Source organism: Manihot esculenta, chromosome 4, assembly GCF_001659605.2.
Source record: "Manihot esculenta cultivar AM560-2 chromosome 4, M.esculenta_v8, whole genome shotgun sequence".
NCBI lineage: Eukaryota > Viridiplantae > Streptophyta > Magnoliopsida > Malpighiales > Euphorbiaceae > Manihot > Manihot esculenta.
Genome location: NC_035164.2, coordinates 20,099,560 through 20,119,775, shown reverse-complemented (window position 1 = coordinate 20,119,775; position 20,216 = coordinate 20,099,560). Strand labels below are relative to the sequence as shown.

At 37.3% G+C, this 20,216-nt stretch overlaps 1 protein-coding gene across 1 annotated transcript; it reads right to left on the bottom strand.

The window, feature by feature from the left end:
* Positions 1 to 8,481: 8,481 nt before the first annotated feature.
* On the bottom strand, positions 8,482 to 10,446 carry LOC110613734 (T-complex protein 1 subunit delta). The gene has a single exon (XM_021755005.2). It carries the CDS (start codon positions 10,254 to 10,256, stop codon positions 8,655 to 8,657), a length of 1,602 nt encoding a protein of 533 aa, XP_021610697.1. The 5' UTR covers positions 10,257 to 10,446; the 3' UTR covers positions 8,482 to 8,654.
* Between the last annotated feature and the right edge of the window lie 9,770 nt (positions 10,447 to 20,216).

Here is a 20,216-nt window from a genome sequence, read left to right as displayed (position 1 = left end):
AACTTAAACTAGAGTGATCAGATTTGCATCAATTATATCTTGTTGGAAATATAAGACATAAATACATATTTGTTATGAAGAAACTTAAGTTAAATTGTAATTTTAAAGTACTTAAAAAGTTGATATAAAATATGACATAATGCAGCCCTCTTGAATTGGAATGCATAAAAATTGACATGCTTACTTATTCGGTAAATATTATGCACATGATTGATTGTCATACTTGATTTTTGCACGTACGTACTTGATAACAAAAATTGTTTGTGCATGATAATTTGAGTAAAACTTACCATTCTTTACTTGTTAGTGGTATGAAATACAAGAAGTGAATTGACATGACGCAATATTGGAATACTAAGTTGACAAAGTTTTGCACTATTTGTCATGAGTTTCTCATCTTGTTAATCTTGGCATATGACAAATGTACTCTAAAAATCATTTCAAATAGCTTCAAATGACATATATTTATGTTAAATAAATTGATACATTAAATTAATGATATTTGGCCCTAGTAAACTTAATAGGCGTCGATGTTAGTTTAAGGGTATGACATGCCATATAAATATATAGAGTCCATAGTACTGCTACCGATACATAATCTATATTTGAGGTTACATGTTAGAAACTTCATAAGCATAGCTGCGGAACCCTACTATAAGAGTTTTGACCTTTGAACTTACCATTTGGCACCATATGCCCACCGTTATAACTTGTTGAATCTGTCAATTAAAATTTACTTTCCTTTCCTTGATTTAATAAGAACTTGTATATAGGGTAAGTGAGTATCAATCCCACAGAGACCGTAACTCTATTTAATTTAGATGACTACTTGAAATAGAAGAGTCTTTTAATACAAAAAGTGAGAAAAAGAGAGTTTTTGATAAAATTATTTTTTGCCTTGGGCAAACCAAAAATACTTAATAGAAAAATAAGCAATGCAATTGAGATCGTGAAATAAATAATTAAATTAAATTCAGCTGAAGGTGATCAAATTGAGGGGTTTGGCAGTTGATCATCGATTAGAAAAATAATTCATTTTATTATCTATTGTTTGGTTATAGTGGTCAAACACGTGAATCTCACCAATTCTTTCTTATGATTAAATCAATCCTCTTCGCGCTTAAATTAATTTCTAGTTAACTAACAATCCCAACACACATGTAGATTTAATTAGTCAACTGTATTAAGAGAGAAGAACCTAAACTTGATCAATAAAAATATATGAATTATTTAAATCAAATCTATTAATTCTTTAATATAAACGAATATACTAATTACTACTTGTTATTAACTCAATTAAATAATTACGAATTTAATTGGGTTAATTAGTAATATATTGTCTTCCCAAGAGATTCAATGGGCCCCTTGATATCCTAAGGGGACAACAATGGAGGTGGTGTTCCTCAAAAACATAAATTAATAGAAAATAGAAATAAGATGAAAAAAATTTAATCACATATTCTCACAACTTGAATAAAACCTCAATTTGGATTAACTTTCAACTGAAAAGAATTGTTTAGCCTCTAGATGCCATAATAAAATTGCAAAAAAAACTAAAGAAAAGAAGATGAAAAGAAGAAGAAAAGAAGAAGAAGGAGGAGAAGAAGAGGGGGAGGGGGGGCTTAAAGAGAAGAGGAGGGAGAGAGGGAAAAATGTGATGTCAGGTTAATTCTTGGGCAGCCTTCATATAGGCTTTTCCCCCAACAAAATGATGAGTACTGCAATCAATATTCATTCCACTTTAATGGGCAAAACTGGGAAAAATTACACTCTTGTACCCTTATCTGCTACCGAAGTCTATGAAGACCAACTCAAGATGATAAAATCTCAATCTGAGACTTTGAAAAGTGATGAGAAAATAAAAGAGTGTAAAAGGACAGTGAGCAAAAAGAATAAATAAAAAGGCCTAAAAGTGAGTAATTATGCAAAAAAAAAAAAATTAAGTGCAAAAGAGAGTAATTTGGAGAGTGAAAATAAGGTGAGTTTCTTTGAAAAGGAAGAGAGCCGAAAAGAGCTTATGTTGGTTACAAACCACTGGTGTTAATTTAGAGAAAGCTTGTTTTCTAATGCTGAACTTGACCCAAATTTGCTTAGTGTATTTGTTTCACTTTGACAGGAATACAGAGATATGTTCCCTGATGAGATGCCCACAAGATTACCACCACTGTGAGGCATTAAGCTTCAAATAGATTTTACATAAGGAGCTTCAATTCCAAATCGACCAGCCTATAGGAGCAATCCTGAGAAAATGAAGGAGCTATAAAGGCAAGTTGAAGAATTATTAGCAAAGGTCATGTTCACGAAAGCATGAGCCCATGTGCTACACCTGTGCTACTCATACTAAAGAAAGATTGATCTTGAAAGATGTGCATTGATTATCGTGTAGTCAATAAAATCCCTGTAAAGTATCGCTATCTTATTCCTAGATTAGATGATATGCTAAATGAGTTACATGGTGTATGTGTTTTCACTAAAATTGACTTGAAAAGTTGATATCACCAAATAAGGGTAAAATCTAATGATGAGTGGAAAACAACATTTAAAACAAAGAATGGTTTATATGAGTGGTTAGTCATGCTTTTTTGTTTAAACAATGCACTTAGCACTTTCATAGGTTTGATAAATCATGTCTTGTGAAAATTTAAAGGGAAATTTGTTATGGCTTATTTTGATGAGATTTTGATTTACAACAAGTTTCACTATGAACATATAATGCATGTTAAATCAATTTTAGTTGTGCTTTGTAAGGAGCAATTGTATGATAATTTGAAAAAGTATACTTTTTTCATGCAAAAAGTGAGCTTTTTAAGTTTTATAGTTAGTGTGAAAGGTATCGAAGTGGATCAAAAGAATGTTAATGCTATCCAAGAATGATTGATGCCTAAGAGCATCTCTAAGGTAAGGAGTTTCCATAGACTTGCGAGCGCTTTTACAGGAGGTTCGTGAAGGTTTTTTCATCCATTGCGGTGTTGTTAATAGTAATCATCAAGAAAGATGTAAAGTTTAAATGGGAAGAGAAAGTGTTCCAAACTTTAAAAGAAAAATTTTATGTTGTTCCTAATTTGTGCTTACCTGATTTTTCAAAAGTTTTTTAGATTAAACATAATGCGTTAGACATTGATATAGGTGAGATTTTGATACAAGAGAAATGCCCATAATATACTTTAGTGAGAAGTTGCACAGAGCGTAATTGAACTACTCTACATATGATAGAGAATTACATGCCTTAGTGAGATTTTTGGATGTGTGGCAACACTATTTTCTTCCCTAAAGAGTTTGTCATCCTTACCTACCATAAATTATTGAAACACTTAAAGGGATGGGAAAACTAAACAAACGCCATGTGAAATGGATAGAGTTCATAGGATCATTCCAATGTTAAGTACAAACATGATAAAAATAACATAGTAGTTGATGCATTATCTCACAGGTATGCTTTTGTCACTACTCTTAGATCTAAATTGTTTTAGGTATTACTTGTGCTTCATTGATTTCTCCTTGTGCTTTCGACAAACTCTTGGCCTTTTCAATGGATACTTTCCGACGATAGCAGGATTCTAGATCATTCTTTTCTGTGCAAGCTAATGTTTTTTTTTTTTTTTTTTTTTGCTTGGACTTGGATTTGCTTGTAGGCTTGGGCCATGTTTCTTGACCTCTTTTATTTTAGCTTGTTGTTTATTGGGCTTTGCAACCTTCTCTTCTTCCTTGGTAAAAGCGCACAAGGTAGAGCAGATATCTCAATACCCATCCAATTCATTCTCTTTTTTTTTTTCGGTCGGAGCCATCCAATTAATTTTGTCTTTTCATTAAGCAGTTTGCCTATAGGCATGGGCTTCACTTGCTTGGAACCACTGTGCGCTGATTCTTGTTTGACATGGTCTAGTGCAGTTCAAATCTTTTTCCAGAAGGACAAACGCGCAATATTGCAAACACTGGCGATAAATATTTTTGGAGTATATGATTTATGTTTAGTTTAAATTAAAGATTATAAATAAAGGAGTAATTAACTAGTGTTAAATGAGAGTTAAAAAAAATTCTTATGTGGATTATTTTACTACTAAAAATTAGCTAAAATTACACAGCATATCATGCTGGACAATTAAATTCAGAATTTAAAAATTAACTAAAATATCACCGAAGATTGAAACAATTATAACATTTCAGATTAAAAAACAAATTAATGCTTGGCCTAAAATATATTAAACATTCATTAAAACAATATCGAAGCCTTTGGCAATTTCTGGTCTTCTAGTCATGTTTATGATGATTTAAATTTTTCACGCTCTCTGCCTATCCCTATAATGTTAATGCAATACACTAAATAGTTTCCAAGGTTTTTGAAAACTCAATTAAAAAGTTTGATGCCATTAGTGGAAAACTCAATTAAAAGATTCATGTCATTAGTAAAAAGTTAGAAGGAAGAAAAAGTAACGGTAACAGTTATAAACTAATGATAAACTTAACGGGAGAAACCTATTAATTGAGTTTTCAAAAGCACTGAGGCTATTTCATGTATTTTCAAAAACATCGAAATTAACTAGTTGTTAATTTTCTCCAAAATAAAAGAACAAATAAATGAATCAAGAGCTACAGAGTATGTCAGAAGCTTAATGTCACATATATTGGGTATAGGTTTTGAAATTAGTGAGAATAGGTCTAGATATATAGGGCAAAAATCACAGAAATTAGAAAGTCAAATAAGAGAACTGGGCAAAAAAGTTGTTATGGACAGTAATTGGTTATAGAAGCAATTCAATATTTATGTTCTATGGGCAACATCCTGTAGATTCAACAATCAGATGCTCATCTTGCAAAGGAAGCGACTTTAAGCTCAAGTGTGAGGGGAAAAAAAAAAAAAAAAAAAAAAAAAAAAACCCTGCTAAAAGCTTGAAATGCGCAACCGCATATTCAAATTAGCAGGAGCAAATATGACTTCAATTACAAGAACATGGAAGCTAGAGAAACTGATGCTAGAAGTTGCATTATCAATAACATATAAGTGAACAAGAGACTCGAATATTGATTTTTTATTTATTAAAAACAAAGATGATAATAAGTACCTTTTAAGCTTTAAATAAATGTCTTGCACTCCAGAATGTCCACCAACTGCTGAATTGTGATAAGCATCCATTAATTACTCTATGAGATTTGTAGTTGCTCCCACATACATTCTGATTTTATATAACATGACTCCATTTTTCACTTGGTAAGGAGTGGTGGTAGGAGAAGCAATTGAAAGTTGAATTAATTGCTTCATAACTGTTCTCCAAATACTGCATCCAATAGAGAATAACTACTGACTGCAAGTTGTATAATTGATGGTTGTCTGAACAAGATCTCCTGAAAAGTGCATCAGCCACAATATCTTCTACCGCTTTTCGATATAATATCTTATAATCAAATCCTAGTAGTTTAGAAATGCTGCTCTCCTGCAGGTTAGTATGCAATCTCTGTTCAAGAAGGTATTTAATGCTTTCATGGTCCTTGCTCTAGATAGTGCCTCCATTTATTCACTGCAAAAATAATAGCCAACAACTCCCTTACAAAAACCCATAAAGCCTGATTCCGGGGACGAAAAGCCTTGGATATGTCGGCTATGGGGTGTCCCTATTGTTACAAATCAGCTCCCATTCCCCAATTGCTTACATGAGGCTCAGTCATTTTCTGCTTAAGCTGATCAAATGCTAATTGAGCTCGTTTACACCATTTAAAAGCATCTTTCTTCAGAAGGTTAAGGGTCTGCAAATAATCCCACAATTTTTCATAAACTTTCAGCAGTACACTGTGAGTCCCAGGAAGCTTATGAGGTCTTTAAGAGACTGTGGTGCAAGCCAATGGACCATAGCCTCAATTTTCACAGGGTATATACTCACCCCTTGTTCAGAAATGATATGCTCCAAATACTCAATCTGATTCTGTCCAAAAAAACACTTAAATAACTTGGCAAACAGTTGCTAGTCTAGTAACACCTTAAACACTGCTTCTAAATGTTGAATATGCTCTGCCGTGCTGTTACTGTAGGCTAAGATATCATCAAAAAATTGGTTCATTAGGGCTTGAAATGTGGCAGGAGCATTGGGCACAACTCTGAATTCAAAGTGATTATGGTGTGTTTTGAATGCTGTTTTAGAAATGTCTTACTCCATTCTGATTTGATGATATCCAGCTTTCAAATCTATTTTTAGAAAACACCTTAACTCCTTTCAGTTCATCTAAAAGGTCATCAATAATGGGTATAAGGAATTTGTCTTTGATAGTTACCTCTCGTTTAACTTATTGTAATCCATGCAAAATCTCCACGTCCCATTCTTTTTCTTTACTAGGAGTACTGGAGAAGCATAGGAGCTAATGCTAGGTTGAATGAGTTGGGATTGTAACATATTAGTTACCGGTCTCCCAAATTCATTATTTTGGTATCGAGGGTATCTGTAGGGCCTCACATTGAATGACTGAGTGTTGGGCATAAGTAGAATGGCATGATTATAGCTTCAAGTGGGTGGTAACCCTTGAGGATCAGCAAATACGGATTGATATTGTTGCAACAACCCTTTCAAATCTGCATTGTCATGAGTAATAACATGCAAAACAGGTGCAAAAGGCCCTTGTTGCATTTGTGACTCCTGTGATTGCTCCTTGCATTGCCAAATACAGAAAATAGAGGTCTGTAGGTCCACTCCCTTCCTCTACAATAGATCTACAGAATACTATAATCCAGATTGCAAGGCTCCTTCACCAATGCCATGAAACAATACAGGTTTTTGTTGCCTAATAATAGTGATTGTTGAGGCCTCAAAGTCAAACAACACAGAGTTGTGATATTTTAACTAATCCTCTCCTAATATCATGTCAAATCCCTCTAGTTCCAATGTCCTCACATCAAACCGGAACTCATATAAAAAATATGTCCCCACATCTAAAGCAGGGTTTTGGTGGGTGCTTAGAGAGTTTTAGAGGCTGCAATTATATTTGTAGATGCTGAACTGATATTATTAGGGGTCGGTAAATTGCTATTGGTGACTGGAGGTCCTTTAAATTTGGACAGAGTGGATTTCTGGTCTGTATTATTGGGTTTAGAGAAGTATTGATAAGGCTGGTCTGATTTGGAGTAAGTGGGTGGAATTAGATTGAGCTGTTTGGCTAGTGTTAGGACATTTGTAAGCTTTGAAAGAATTGGTGAGATTTCCCTTCAATTTACTTTGTTCTAACAAGTGCTCTTGCAATTTAGCTATATCCACCGAGATACAGACTTCATCATTTTTGCCATAAGCCTAATTTCATCTTTGAGACCTCCAATGAACCCATAAAGAAAATAGGATTCACTTAATTCTGGCATTAACCTCTCCAATCTAATTATCATATCCTCAAACTCGTCTTGGTATTCTTCAACAGAGTTTTCTTGCCTCAGTTTCATAAACCCTTCCACTATATCTTCTAAGCCTTCATCTCCAAATCTAATGCAAACTCCCCTTTCAAATTCATCCCAATTAGGCTCCCTTCCCCTGTTCCAATTATGGAACCATGCAGCCTTATCCATCAAGAATATGCTTGCTAATTGTACCCTTCGCTCAGCAGGGACTCTATAGATCTCAAAATACTTAACACACTTCCTCAGCCAAGCCCTTGGCTCTTTTCCCTCAAATGTGGCCAACTCTATCTTAGGAAGCATTTGTGTCATATCATTAAAGAGAAATTAATGGTTGAGAGCCTAAAATGCCTTTCTCTTTAGCTTGATTGGACTGATTCTAGGCTGACAGCAATACTCTGTCATTTCCAGAAACTGTTTGTGATGCTCTGTTTCCACTCTCACTGGAACTACTAGCTTCTTTCCCTTTCTCCAATACATTCTTAATCATAATGATCGCAACTCATCCAAGATTGCATTAGAGGGAAGCAGGGTAAGCTGTATGTGTATTGATGAAAAAATGGAATGCTCTTACATCTATGTTGTGCTGAGATTTATATTATTTCTCCGTAACTAACTTGATAGCTGTACACTCGTAGCTACAACAACCTCACTACTAGCTATAACAGCTTATAATAGCCGTAATGTTCCCTGCTATACATTTAAATCCCTCTTATTTCTATATTTCTTCCTAAAATACGTGACATAATACTATCAGCAAATAGATGAGAATCATTATTCAATGGGGGAACATCTACCACCATAAATGCATTATAAGACCTAGGCCTCTAGGTCCAAACCTCGTATTGCTAAATGCATCAGCCTTAAATTCACATGCCCCAATAAGGACAAAATACCTAAACAAGTAAATATACAAAAAAAAAAAAAAAATCATGCTCATTGCAGCATAAATCTCTGTAGACATGATCCCTCAGACAGAACTATTCAAAACAAATATCTGATCGAAAACAAAGCGATAGAAGAGTTCAATTTCATCTTGCAGAAAAACAATAGCCGTCACATGTAAAGTAATTTCCATGAGCCACATAACAGCTAATCAACAACTTTAAGCAAATATATAAAGTAAAACCTAAAAAACCTCCAGATGAAAATGGCATAAAAATCCAGATACACAAACAAACATTTTCAGCAACAAAGGAACCATAACGCTAAATTCAAGCATACGATAAACTAAGAAGCACAAAACAAACAGAGCATTGCTAGACAAACAAATATCATCTCTGGTTTGAAACTACCTAACAGTAACAATGTCATCAATCTTCAAAATCATCCGTACACATTCAGTTGCTAGTGTTATTGCACTTGTGCTCACAAGCAACGGTTGCACCACATTCTCCTCCAAGATATTTGTTATCTGTCCTTTTCTGACATTGATTCCAGCATTGATCTCCCCTTGAGCATGCCTATTCCTCAGCTCAGTTACAATAGCAATTGGATTCAGACCTGCATTCTCAGCCAAAGTATATGGTATCACCTCAAGTGCCTCGGCAAACGACCTTACACAGTATCCTTCCATCCCATGTAGCACCTTTGCCCATGCCCCAAGCTGCCTCGATAATTCTATCTCTGGAGCCCCACCTCCAGCAATTAAAAATCGCTTATTCACCAGACACCTAACCACACATAAGGCATCATGCAAGCTTCGTTCTGCCTCATCAATAACCAACTGATTTGATCCACGCACAAGCACGGTTGTAGTCCTTCCCATATTCCTAATTCCACTAATCTTAACAATCTTGCTATCGCCAAGTGAAACCTCCTCAACAAGATCTGCCTGCCCCAGTTTCTCCTCCTTGAAATGCTCAATATTTGCAATAGGCAAGCAATTTAAAGTCTTAGTTATGAACTCAATTTCATCTCTCTCCACATCCTTAACCACCAAAATCTTGGCTTTTGCCAGATAATGCAGGGACAAATCTGTGACTGCATCTCTCAAGATGCTCTTTTGAATCAATAAAACATTGCATCCAGTTGCCTTAATCTTCTTAATCATACCTAAAATATAATTTCTCTCTTCCTTCAAAATCCTATCCATTTGTGTGTAATCAGAAACCACAATGCTCTGCTCTATATCAGTCTTTGGAGGGGAAATCTGAAACTGAATCACAGCAATCTTGGCATTTTCCACCCTTGTTGGCCCACCTGCGGCATGACTAACTTTCTTGTCAAACACCAGCCCTTTAACCATCTCAGTATCATCCACGGTTCCTCCTAGCTTCTTCACTATCTTAATATCCCTCAAGTCCACCATATCCGGCTTGGCAGGGTCAACTACAGAGAGAACCGCTTCAACTGCCAATGGAGCAAGAAGCGTCGAATACTGACTCACTACTTTACTATTTAACGAAGTACTTGCAGATTTAATTAGGGATTCACGGTCCGACAATTCAACGGGAACAGCCATGGCAGTTAACACATCAACAGCTTTAGTAGAAGCTTTATGAAGAGAATCGGAGATTACCGTGGGGTGGATTCCGCTAAATAGGAGTGAGAGACACTGTTTCAATAGCGCCCCAGCAATAACGACAACGGTTGTTGTACCATCACCAGCGGCGGCGTCCTGTGATTTGGAGAGCTCGACAAGCATCTTTGCAGCGGGCTGAAGAACCTCCATTTTGTTGAGAATGGTAGCGCCGTCATTGGTGATAATAACCTCGCCGCTTGCCGTCGAAATCATCTTGTCCATTCCTTTGGGGCCAAGACTAGTCCTCACGGCGTCTGCCACAGCTCGGGCCGCCACAATGTTGGCGTGGCGTATATCCTCCTTGCGTTTATTATCGACGTAGGACTCGGTCTTGGAGGATCTGGGCTGGGAGATAGCCGGTGCCGCCATCGATTTGCAGAGTGGAAGATGAAAAACCGTAACTAGGACAAAAGAAATGTGAAATTTAAATCAAGCGAGGGAAGGTAAGAGCAAAAGCGAGAGTAAGAAGCAATCTTCAAAGTAAGAACCCTACAGAAAGGGGGGGAAGGGGGGAAGGCTCTAGAGAAATGAAGAGGCTCCTTGCGTTTGAGTTTCAACAAAATAAAAAATGAAAGATTATTATTTAGTAGCTAATACATCTCCTATTAAAAACTTACTAATTGGATCACGGGTTTGAAATATAATTCAAAAATTACTACTCAGCTTTTAGTGTTTATTTTTTAACATTTATAATATAAAAAATTTATTAATTAATTTTTTTATTTTAAAAAGTATATTAAAATATTTTTAATATTTTTAAAAATTTATTAATTGATGGTTTTGTTAATTTTAATTATTAAATATAATAAAAAAATTAAAATACTTTTATATTAAAAGGATTAATTAATAAATTTTTTAAAATTTAAATAATTAATTAATAAATTTTTTTAAAATTATAAGGATTAGATAATGAAATATTTAATTACAAAAATAATTAAAAGATTAACTATTAAACTTTTTAAAATATTAAAAATATTTTAATATATTTTTTAAAATTAAAAGTATAATCAATAAATTTTTTTATATTATAAGAATTAAATAATAATTTTTTAAATATAAATTAAAAATGTACATGAAATTTTACGAAATCTGTTAGTAACATTTTGTCCTTGTTTTCTAGCTAATGCCTTGATATTTAATATCAGAATAGTATGGAGAAAATTTCTCCCAAAATTACCCTTTTATAATATTTATAATTCTTAAAGTGAAATTCCTAAATTTTTTCTCCCAACCCACTGTGGCAACCGACTACTACCTCCAAAATAGATGCTCTCATATGGAGTGATGTGTAGGAAAAGGTTTGGATATAATCTTCTTTCCTAGGTCTCATTTGGAGTTAAAATATCTTATGCTTCTAGTAGTAATGTAGGTGGACTGGAAGGTAAGTTGATAACAATGAATTGTAGGTGTGGAAAAAGGATGGGTTAAAGATCTTATTGACTCGCAGTTGTCGAAACCGGTCAAAAATAAACTTTCTGGTTATCAATAATATTACAACTGCAGATAATGGTGAAAGGATCGAATCCACAGGAAACTGAAAACTCACCTATCTTCTTTGTCAATACCAAGAGAATTAACTGAAAGCAAAATAAAAATAAAGTGCAAGTGAAGTAAAAATGGGGTTTTGTAATTGATTGAATTGATCTATACCTGAAAGCAATAAAAGAAAGAGAATAATAAAAAAAAGAGATTTCAATAATGAGAAAGATCTAGTTGAAGAATTGGATCAAATTTAGTTGTTGAGATTGATCATTGATACTTAGGTTCTTAGGTTCGATTCAATAAATTAGTTATGGAGATGAAAGACGCTTCTCATCACCATGTCTCTCCTTAATCATAAATTAATTAGGGAACGTCCTCTAATCAATCACTAATCAACAAGTTGCCAAGAAACGTCCTTAGGCCTTAGGCATCAAAATAACTGTCAACTGCATTAAGAAATAGAGAGATCTAATCCTAGCTACCAAAACGCATGGTGATATTGCTAGATTATGCAACTTCCTTAGTTTTTACACCAAGTGTTCTTGTATTTGAACAATCCAAGCAATTACGGACTCAAAATTATTCAAACTAACAATATATTACCTTGCAATCAAGAATCAAGTGGCCACATTGATCATAATAACAAAGCAACAATGGAATCAAGCATGAAATTGCACAAATATTGAATAACCAAAAGATAAACAACTTATATTCAGATCTCACAATCCATAAAACAACCAAAGTATCACCTAATCTTCAACTAGAATAAAAGGTTTAAGCCACTCATGGCTGAACCAAAACAGAAAATAAAAGAAAAGAAGAAGAAGACAAGAAGAACCGAAGATGGAGAGGTGGAGTGATGGAGCGCCGACCAAGCTTGGAGAATGCGTGGGTGAGGAGAAATGGCCGGCTCCTTACCTTGTCTTTAAATAGGATTTAAGATGCTGCCCTAGCCTTCCTTCCTGCCTAAGTTGAGATCTTGGCTGTCCATATGCTGCCCATGCCGCCCATATCTTGTACATTAATGAGGTGGAGCATTCTTTTGAATTTTGAATTTTGAATGTGCAAGACTTGAGGTGGCATGTGTGACTTCTTTGCCTTCTTTGACAAGCTGAATTTGAATGTGCATCTTCTAAAGATTTGGCTTCTTCAATAAGAAAAAGATTTATTGGATATCTTGAATTTCCAACTACTCTGTTGACTGCACTTTCCTTTTTTAGCACTCTCCTTAATGAGCTGAATCTTGATTTTGAATTTTGAATTCTCTTAAGGATTTGAAATTTGAATTTCAAATTACTTTCCTTATTTGGCTCCTTTCAGTTGCACTTGGCATGCTTGCTCTCCTTTACTCCATTTTAGGCAGTTTTAGGGGCATTTTCACCAAATTGTCTCTTTACACCATTTTCTGCAGAATAAGATCAAAATCACAAAATTAGGCATAAAAAGTGTAAATAAACATCAATAATATCATGATAATATGGTCTAAATTATGCTCTATCAAATACCCCCACACCTAGCCTTTTGCTTGTCCTCAAGCAAATAGACATAGTCAAACAAGCTTTCTTTACTACTTGATCCTTATTTCCACTTAAGCTCTTACTCTAAATACTTACTTTGAATCATTGCAGTGAAGAATGTATGCATCAAAGTTATTCACCTTCTTTCCTTGTCTCCTTTTACTTACCATGGCTAGTATTTATTTTGCTCAAGAGATAGATTACATATGCATATATTATTGTTCAATTAAGACTCTTTCTAGCTTTCAGAGTGATTTGCCCTTACCTTGAAGTACTATATTCAGCCTTTGCACTTAAATCTTGCTTGAAAAAGTCACCAACCTTTTTGATGTGAAAGTATATATTTTCAGTTGGTCACCTGTCCAAGTGACTACTAGCTCTGTTCATAGTCTTTCAACCATTAGAACAGTTTAATTTGTGCTCATGAAGTCTAAGCCATTGCCGAATTTCCTATCTCAATGGATTTGGGCAAATCAACACCAATTGCTAAAACAAGTCATGTTAAGTTCATTCACACATCTTTCAATTCATTCTCTCTAATGAGCAATATATATTTTTCACCATGGCAAGCTCAAAGATTCAATTCAAAAGGCAATTCTCAAACATGAATACAACTTACTGTAATTGATTCAACACAAATTTAAATATTCATCACATCAATGGGGTCATGGAAAGAAAGCTCATCCAATATAGTCTATGAGTTTGAATGAAACAAATCAAAACACACAAAAGAGAAAAAAAAAACCTATGGCTAAAGTGTGTGTTATTGAAAGCAAAAGTAACAAAAATGAAAAAAAATTCAAATTGTGGCTATTCAAACTAAAACTGAAAACAAAAATAACTGAAAATAAAAATACTGAAAATAAAAGTTCAGAGATATGCACCCCCACACCTAAATCATGCATTGTCCTCAATGTATAGGAAATATGAGAGATCAAAGGAAACTGAGTACTCCCCTGGAGTGGTGTGCATGGTGCGATCACCTAGTCAGACTGAGAGGGATGATGTAGTGGAATTTCTTCCACCACTTGCACTGCGAATCCTTCATAGTATGGTTTCAGTTATGGTTTCTCCCAAACATCATGTTTTGTATTCTTCTTGATTTTGACTTTTGTGTGCTTGGGCCTATCAAATGGGAAGTTGCTTTCTACACATTCAGGAGGTTACCACATTGAGAACTTCTATTTAGACATACAAGATTCTGCCTTATCTGGTGGCTTGGGCAGAAAGTGTTTCTCATGCTCCTTTGCTTTGGGCGATTGGAATTCCATTTGTTCCTTGTGCGCATAGGCTGTTTGCATTGGTTGTCTGGCTGAACTGGTTTCAACTCCTTCCTTCTGCGCAAGACTTGTCTGAAAGGGATGGATCGCAAGACTAGAGGGAGTGATCTACGATTGGAGCTACAGAGGTGTGATTGGAATGTCCTCTGTTTGCGCAAGGTCCTTCTGCGAACTGATCTGAAGAGATGTGATTGATTCCTTTCTTGTTTTTGGTTTTTGGTTCAGCTCTTTCTGGCTCTCTTCCCTGCAAAGGTCATTGTTTAGTATATCATCTTGATTCATATCAAAAACTTCCTGGCTCAAACAATCAATGATATCTAAACCATAAATAGGGGACATGTCATAGGGATATTTCATCGCATCATAAACATTAAATTTAATCACTTCCCCTTCAAACTCCATGGTCAATGTGCCATCATGCACATATATTTTAGTCCTGGCTGTGCTTAAGAAAGGATGTCCAAGTAGGATGTCTAAAGTAGTGTTGCTATTGTCTTCCTTTGTATCAATCACATAAAAGTCTGCTGGAAAAACAAGTCCATCTACTTGTACTAGAACATCTTTTAGAACTCCTTTTGGATACATCACAGATCTGTCAGCCAACTGAATTACTACTCTTGTGTCTTTTAGTGCACCTGCATTCAAAGAATTATAAATGGCAAGAGGCATAATATTAATGGATGCACCTAGATCACACATAGTTTTCTTTATCCTAACATTGCCAATTTTGCAAGAAATAGCAAACATTCCTTTATCTTTGCATTTGGTTGGGAGTTCTCTTTTAATCACAGCAGTAACAACCTCACCTACACTTACTTTTTCTCTCTCAGCAAGCTTTCTTCTGTTGGTACATAGTTCTTTTAGAAATTTTGCGTACCTAAAAATCTGTTTCATAGCATCTAACAGAGGTATGTTGATTTCCAATTTCTTGAAGGTCTTAAGGATCTCCTTTTCTTCTTTTTCTTTTTGTGTCCTTTCAAATCTTTTTGAAAAAGGAGGTGGAATTTTGAAACTTACCTGTTGATTTGCATTTGACTGTTGAATCGGTTTGGCTTGCTCATTCGGCTTGGAGAGGTGGTGCGCCGGTTGGTCTTCTGAAACACTTTGTTATTGCGCCCTTGGCTTTTCTTCATCTGATTTGGCATCTTGGAGCTCTTTCCCACTTCTTAATGTGATAGCACACACATTCTGTCTAGGATTAATTTCAGTTTGGGAAGGTAACTTACCTTGGGATTCAGACTTGCTCATAGATGTGGCCATCTATCCCTCCTGTTGTTGGAGAGTTTGCACAGATTTTGCCAAAGTCTCTATCATCTTCTCAAGTGTAATACTCGGCTAGACCCCGGCATCAGAATTCCTACCTTCCGGCGGAATCTCCGTTGGAATTCGAAATTCCTCGGATGTCAGAAGCCTTCTAGAAGGGTAAAATAAAAGTTTTATAAAATGTTTTTACATGTTTTTATGGTTTGATTAAGAAAGAAAATTGAGTTTTCAAAGAAAAAAAGTTTTGAAGTGAAATGCCAGGTTCGACCATCGAATCTCATGTTCGGCCGCCGAAGGTGGCTCCCTTTTATTGCTGCCGAACCTCAAGTTCGACCGCCGAACATGGTGGAGTTATGGAAGCACTTTTGGCCTCCGAAGGGGGTCTGGCCAACCACCTATAAAAGACCCATGTCCGAAAATGGGCGAGTTTTTCTCTCTCCATTTTCGGGTAAAGGTGAGTTCTTGACCCTCCATGGTTGATTTTATGTTTTCCTTCAAATCTCCTAGAGTTTTTATGAGTTTTTACCATGTTTTGAAGATTTTAAGCTAAAATCAAGGTTTTGAAGCTTAGAGACCCCCAGAGCTCTTTTCCTCCTAATCTCTAAGTTTGGATCGCCTCTCCTCTCGATCTTCAGGAGGTAAGAGTAGATCCCCACCCTTTCTTATGTTTTAAGTAAGTTTTGAGGGGTTTTAAGGGTATATGATGTATGTTTTAGAGTAGATCTAGAATGTTAGGGTTTATGTTAGTTTTATGCTTAATGTGATGCCATGTGATGTTTTAGGGGATTTTTGGAGAGATGTTTAGAGTTATGTTAGAGTATGTTTGGTCCCTCATTTGAGCCCATCTGTGTAGGATCGGACCTGAGGAACCGGGGTGATTAGCAGTGAGCTAGCTGCTACAGAGTCAGTAAAGCGTCAGCCTGAGGTGAGTAGAACTGAACTATGTTTTAAAGTAAATGAAATTTTAGCATGTTCATGCATCACGAATGCCATGATATGTACTAGATTGTTTTGCATTTGCACTCACGAACTTGATGCATTGCATAATATTATGTTGATGTGGATGGATTTTGGATGACCCACTAGCCCTCGATATGATATGTTATGATATGGTATGGAAGTCCAGTGAGGCCCATTCTATGCCCCTGGCATGATGTGAGAGAAAGACCAGTGAGGCCCATTCTACGCCCCTGGCACATTGGATATGTTATGTTACGTCATGTTAAGAGAAAGTCCAGTGAGGCCCATTCTACGCCCCTGGCACAATTGGATAAGTAGAGGGTTAGTGGCGACAAATCTATCCTTGTTGTGAATTATTTGTGATGTGATGCATTTCATGAAAGCATGTGTTTAATTAACTGTTTTAATGTTCTGCTCACTGGGCTTTAGTAGCTCACCCCCTTCCCCTAACCCCCAGGTTTGCAGGACCAGAGATAACACAGGGAGTCAGCAAGGGTAATGGCCATGGTTATGTCATGTAATAGAGTGTTAGTGGACATGTAATGTAATGAAATGTAAAATGATGTAATGTAAAGTAATGTAATGAGGATTAATATTGTGCTTGGCCCTAGTGTTTATTGTAAATCCCTATTGTACATGATCTTAATGTAAATGTTTAATGATGAGACATGTTGAACCAGGCTTGACATATGAGATGTTGATCCAATTGGAGCATTTGATGAGGGCTCCAGTAAGGGGTTTTACGTTTACAGTTATGGTGCATGCACAGGTCAAACTTGGTATATGTGAAAAGTTTAAAGTTTTATGAATATGTATGATCATGTATGGGATTTATCAGGTATGGCAGGATGTATGTTAGGCTTGCTACGGGTCCCCGCGACCTTAAGTCGATCTGGATCCTAGCGCCGGTAGCGGTCCGGTTTTCGGGTCATTATAGAGTGGTATCAGAGCCCTAGGTTCATATGGTCGGACCTAGAGTGTGTTGGGCTCATAGATGTCATAGAAGGGCAAGCACAATAGGAAAAAAATCATGTCCACTAGGATAGGATGTAGAGTCTTGTCTTGATAATGATGTGAAATGCTATGATTATATGCATGTGAATTAATGATATGTGATGTATGTGATGCGGGTTCATGTGTTCCACATGAACCATATGATGTTGATGTTTATGTGTATATGTTGTGTTTCAGAAAACAGAATGTAAGGCACTCGTCGATCTGCATGATTGACTGGAGTCCCACCAAAGAATGAGGGCATGGATGCCCGTCCTCCTGCATTGCCAAGGGCAATGTCTAGTAGGTCTAGTAGAGAAGGAACATCAAGGGACCCTAGAAGGTCTTTTGATGTGAGTAGGAGGGGAACAGTTCAGGGTGTTATGTCAGCGGATGTGAGGGGATCAGAGGAGGATAATTAGAGAAGAGACAGTAGTCTGGGCATGAGTATGTTAGAAGAGGATATGGGAGAGTTCTAAGGAGGAACTCAGACCTCGGGTTTTGTTCCACCATAGTATCCACCCTACCCACTGGGGCCAGGGTATCCGATGGGAGGTACATCGGATTTCTCTAGCTACAACCCATATCCCACCTTTATGCCCTATTCTCCCTTTTACCCGCCATATCCACAGTATTCTATGTTTCCACCCTCACCCTTTTATCCATGCACAACAAACCCTAACCCAGGGAATGCTGCACCTCCTCCTCCACCAGTAGAACCTATAGTCCCGGATGTCCAAACACCTAAACCTAGCTCATCTGTGGGGAGCAAGGTAAAGATGACCGATTACCTGAAGCTAGATGCTCCCAAGTTCAAGACAGGTGATGATCCGTTTGAGTACCTCAAAACGGTAAAGATGATAACAGATGAGTTGGGGGTAGATGATAGTAGAGCCATTCAGATGGCGGGGTTCACATTGAAATGCAAAAAAGCACGAGAATGGTTTAAAAATTATGTGGACCCAAGGTTGGACAGTCTATCCTGGGAGGAGTTTGCAAATGAGTTTGCTGGATGGGCGTTTCCAGACAGTTCCAGAGAGCTGAAGGTTGTTGAGTTTGAGCAACTAAGGCAGACAGAGGATATGAGTGTAGACGAGTACACCGACAAGTTTCTGGAGTTGCTGCAGTATGTGGGTCAGGCATATGACACAGATCAGAAGAAAGCTAGGAGGTATACCATGAGGCTCCACCCTAGGTATTTCTCCCTGATCCTAGCAGCAGAGAGGGAAAGCTTCCACACTATTGTGGATGCAGCATGGAAGATGGAGGCTAGTGCCATCATTGAGGGGTCAGTTAAGCAATCAGTGGCATAGTCTTTGGGTTTCAAGACCCCAGGCAGGGAAAAGTTAGATCCCTCTTCCCTGAGTGCAGCAGCTTCAGGCAGTAAAAAGTGGGGCAGCACCACTAAAAAGCTAAAGAAGAATAAGTTCTGGAACCGTTTGAAGTCCGGCTTGGGAATAGGTGGTGGCTCGAGCTCAGGTTCAGATGGTTCAGAATGCATGAGGTGTGGGAAGCCACACAATGGAGTATGTCAGTTTGGGACAACAGCCTGCTTCAGGTGTGGGCAGGAGGGACACATGGCACGTGAGTGTCCCACTGCGACCTTGTTGGCACAGTCCCAGCAGACAGTTTCAGGTAGTGTGGCTCAGCCAGTAGCTCTAGCCATGACACAGAGCAGTGGCAGAGGCAGAGGAAGGGGGACAGCCCCTTCTTCAGCAGGTTCCCGCGGAGAAGGTCAATCAGCTCCAGCTCGGATTTTCTTCATGACCCAGCAGGAGGCTGACACATTGGACATGGTGATGACAGGTAATCTCACTCTTGTATGTTCTGATATGTATGCTTTAATGAACCTTGATGCTTTTCTCTTTCTTTTGATGCTCCGAGAGCCGTAGAGAGGTTGGGTTTGATAGCTTCTGGGTTAGAGTGTCCCCTTTGGGTCAGTGGACCCAAGTGTGATCCGTCGGTGGCAGAGTCAGTCTGCTGATATAGTTTAGAGTATGTTGAGGGTAGATGCCTTCCAGCCGACCTAGTGGTTCTAGATTTGACTGATTTTTGACGTCATTCTAGGGATGGATTGGCTTTCTACTCATGGTGCTACCTTGGATAGTAGAGACAAGGTAGTCAGGTTCAGAGATCAGAATGGATCAAAGGTAGTCTTTAGAGGGGACAGTGTGGGAATACCTAGAGGTTTGATATCAGCCCTACAGGCTCGTAGGTTGTTCATGAGAGGCTGTTAGGGGTTTCTTGCTCATGTTAGAGAGCATAGCGGTCAGGTCAAGGAACCAGCTTCAATGCCCGCAGTCAGAGAGTTTTTAGATATTTTTCCAGACAAGCGGCCAGGTTTATCACCTGCTAGGGAGATAGAGTTTGAAATTGAAGTGATGATGGGAACCACACCCATCTCTACCCCTCCCTACAGGATGGCACCTGCAGAGTTAAAGAAGTTGAAGAGCAGTTGCAAGAGTTGGTAGACAAGGGTTTCATCTGACCGAGTACCTCACCTTGGGGTGCTCTAGAGTTGTTTATGAGAATAAATGATGGATCCTTAAGGCTTTGTATCGACTATAGGCAGTTGAACAAAGTCACTACCAAGAGCATGTATCTGTTACCTAGGATCGACGATCTATTTAGACCAGCTAGCAGGAGCCGGTTGTTTCTCCAAGGTAGATCTGAAATTCGGGTATCACCAGCTAAGAATCGAGGAAGAAGATGTGCCGAAGATGACATTCAGAACCAGATATGGGCACTATGAGTTCTTAGTGATGCCGTTCGGGCTAGCCAATGCCCCTGTAGCATTCAGGGACCTCATGAGCAGAGTTTTTAGTCAGTTTCTG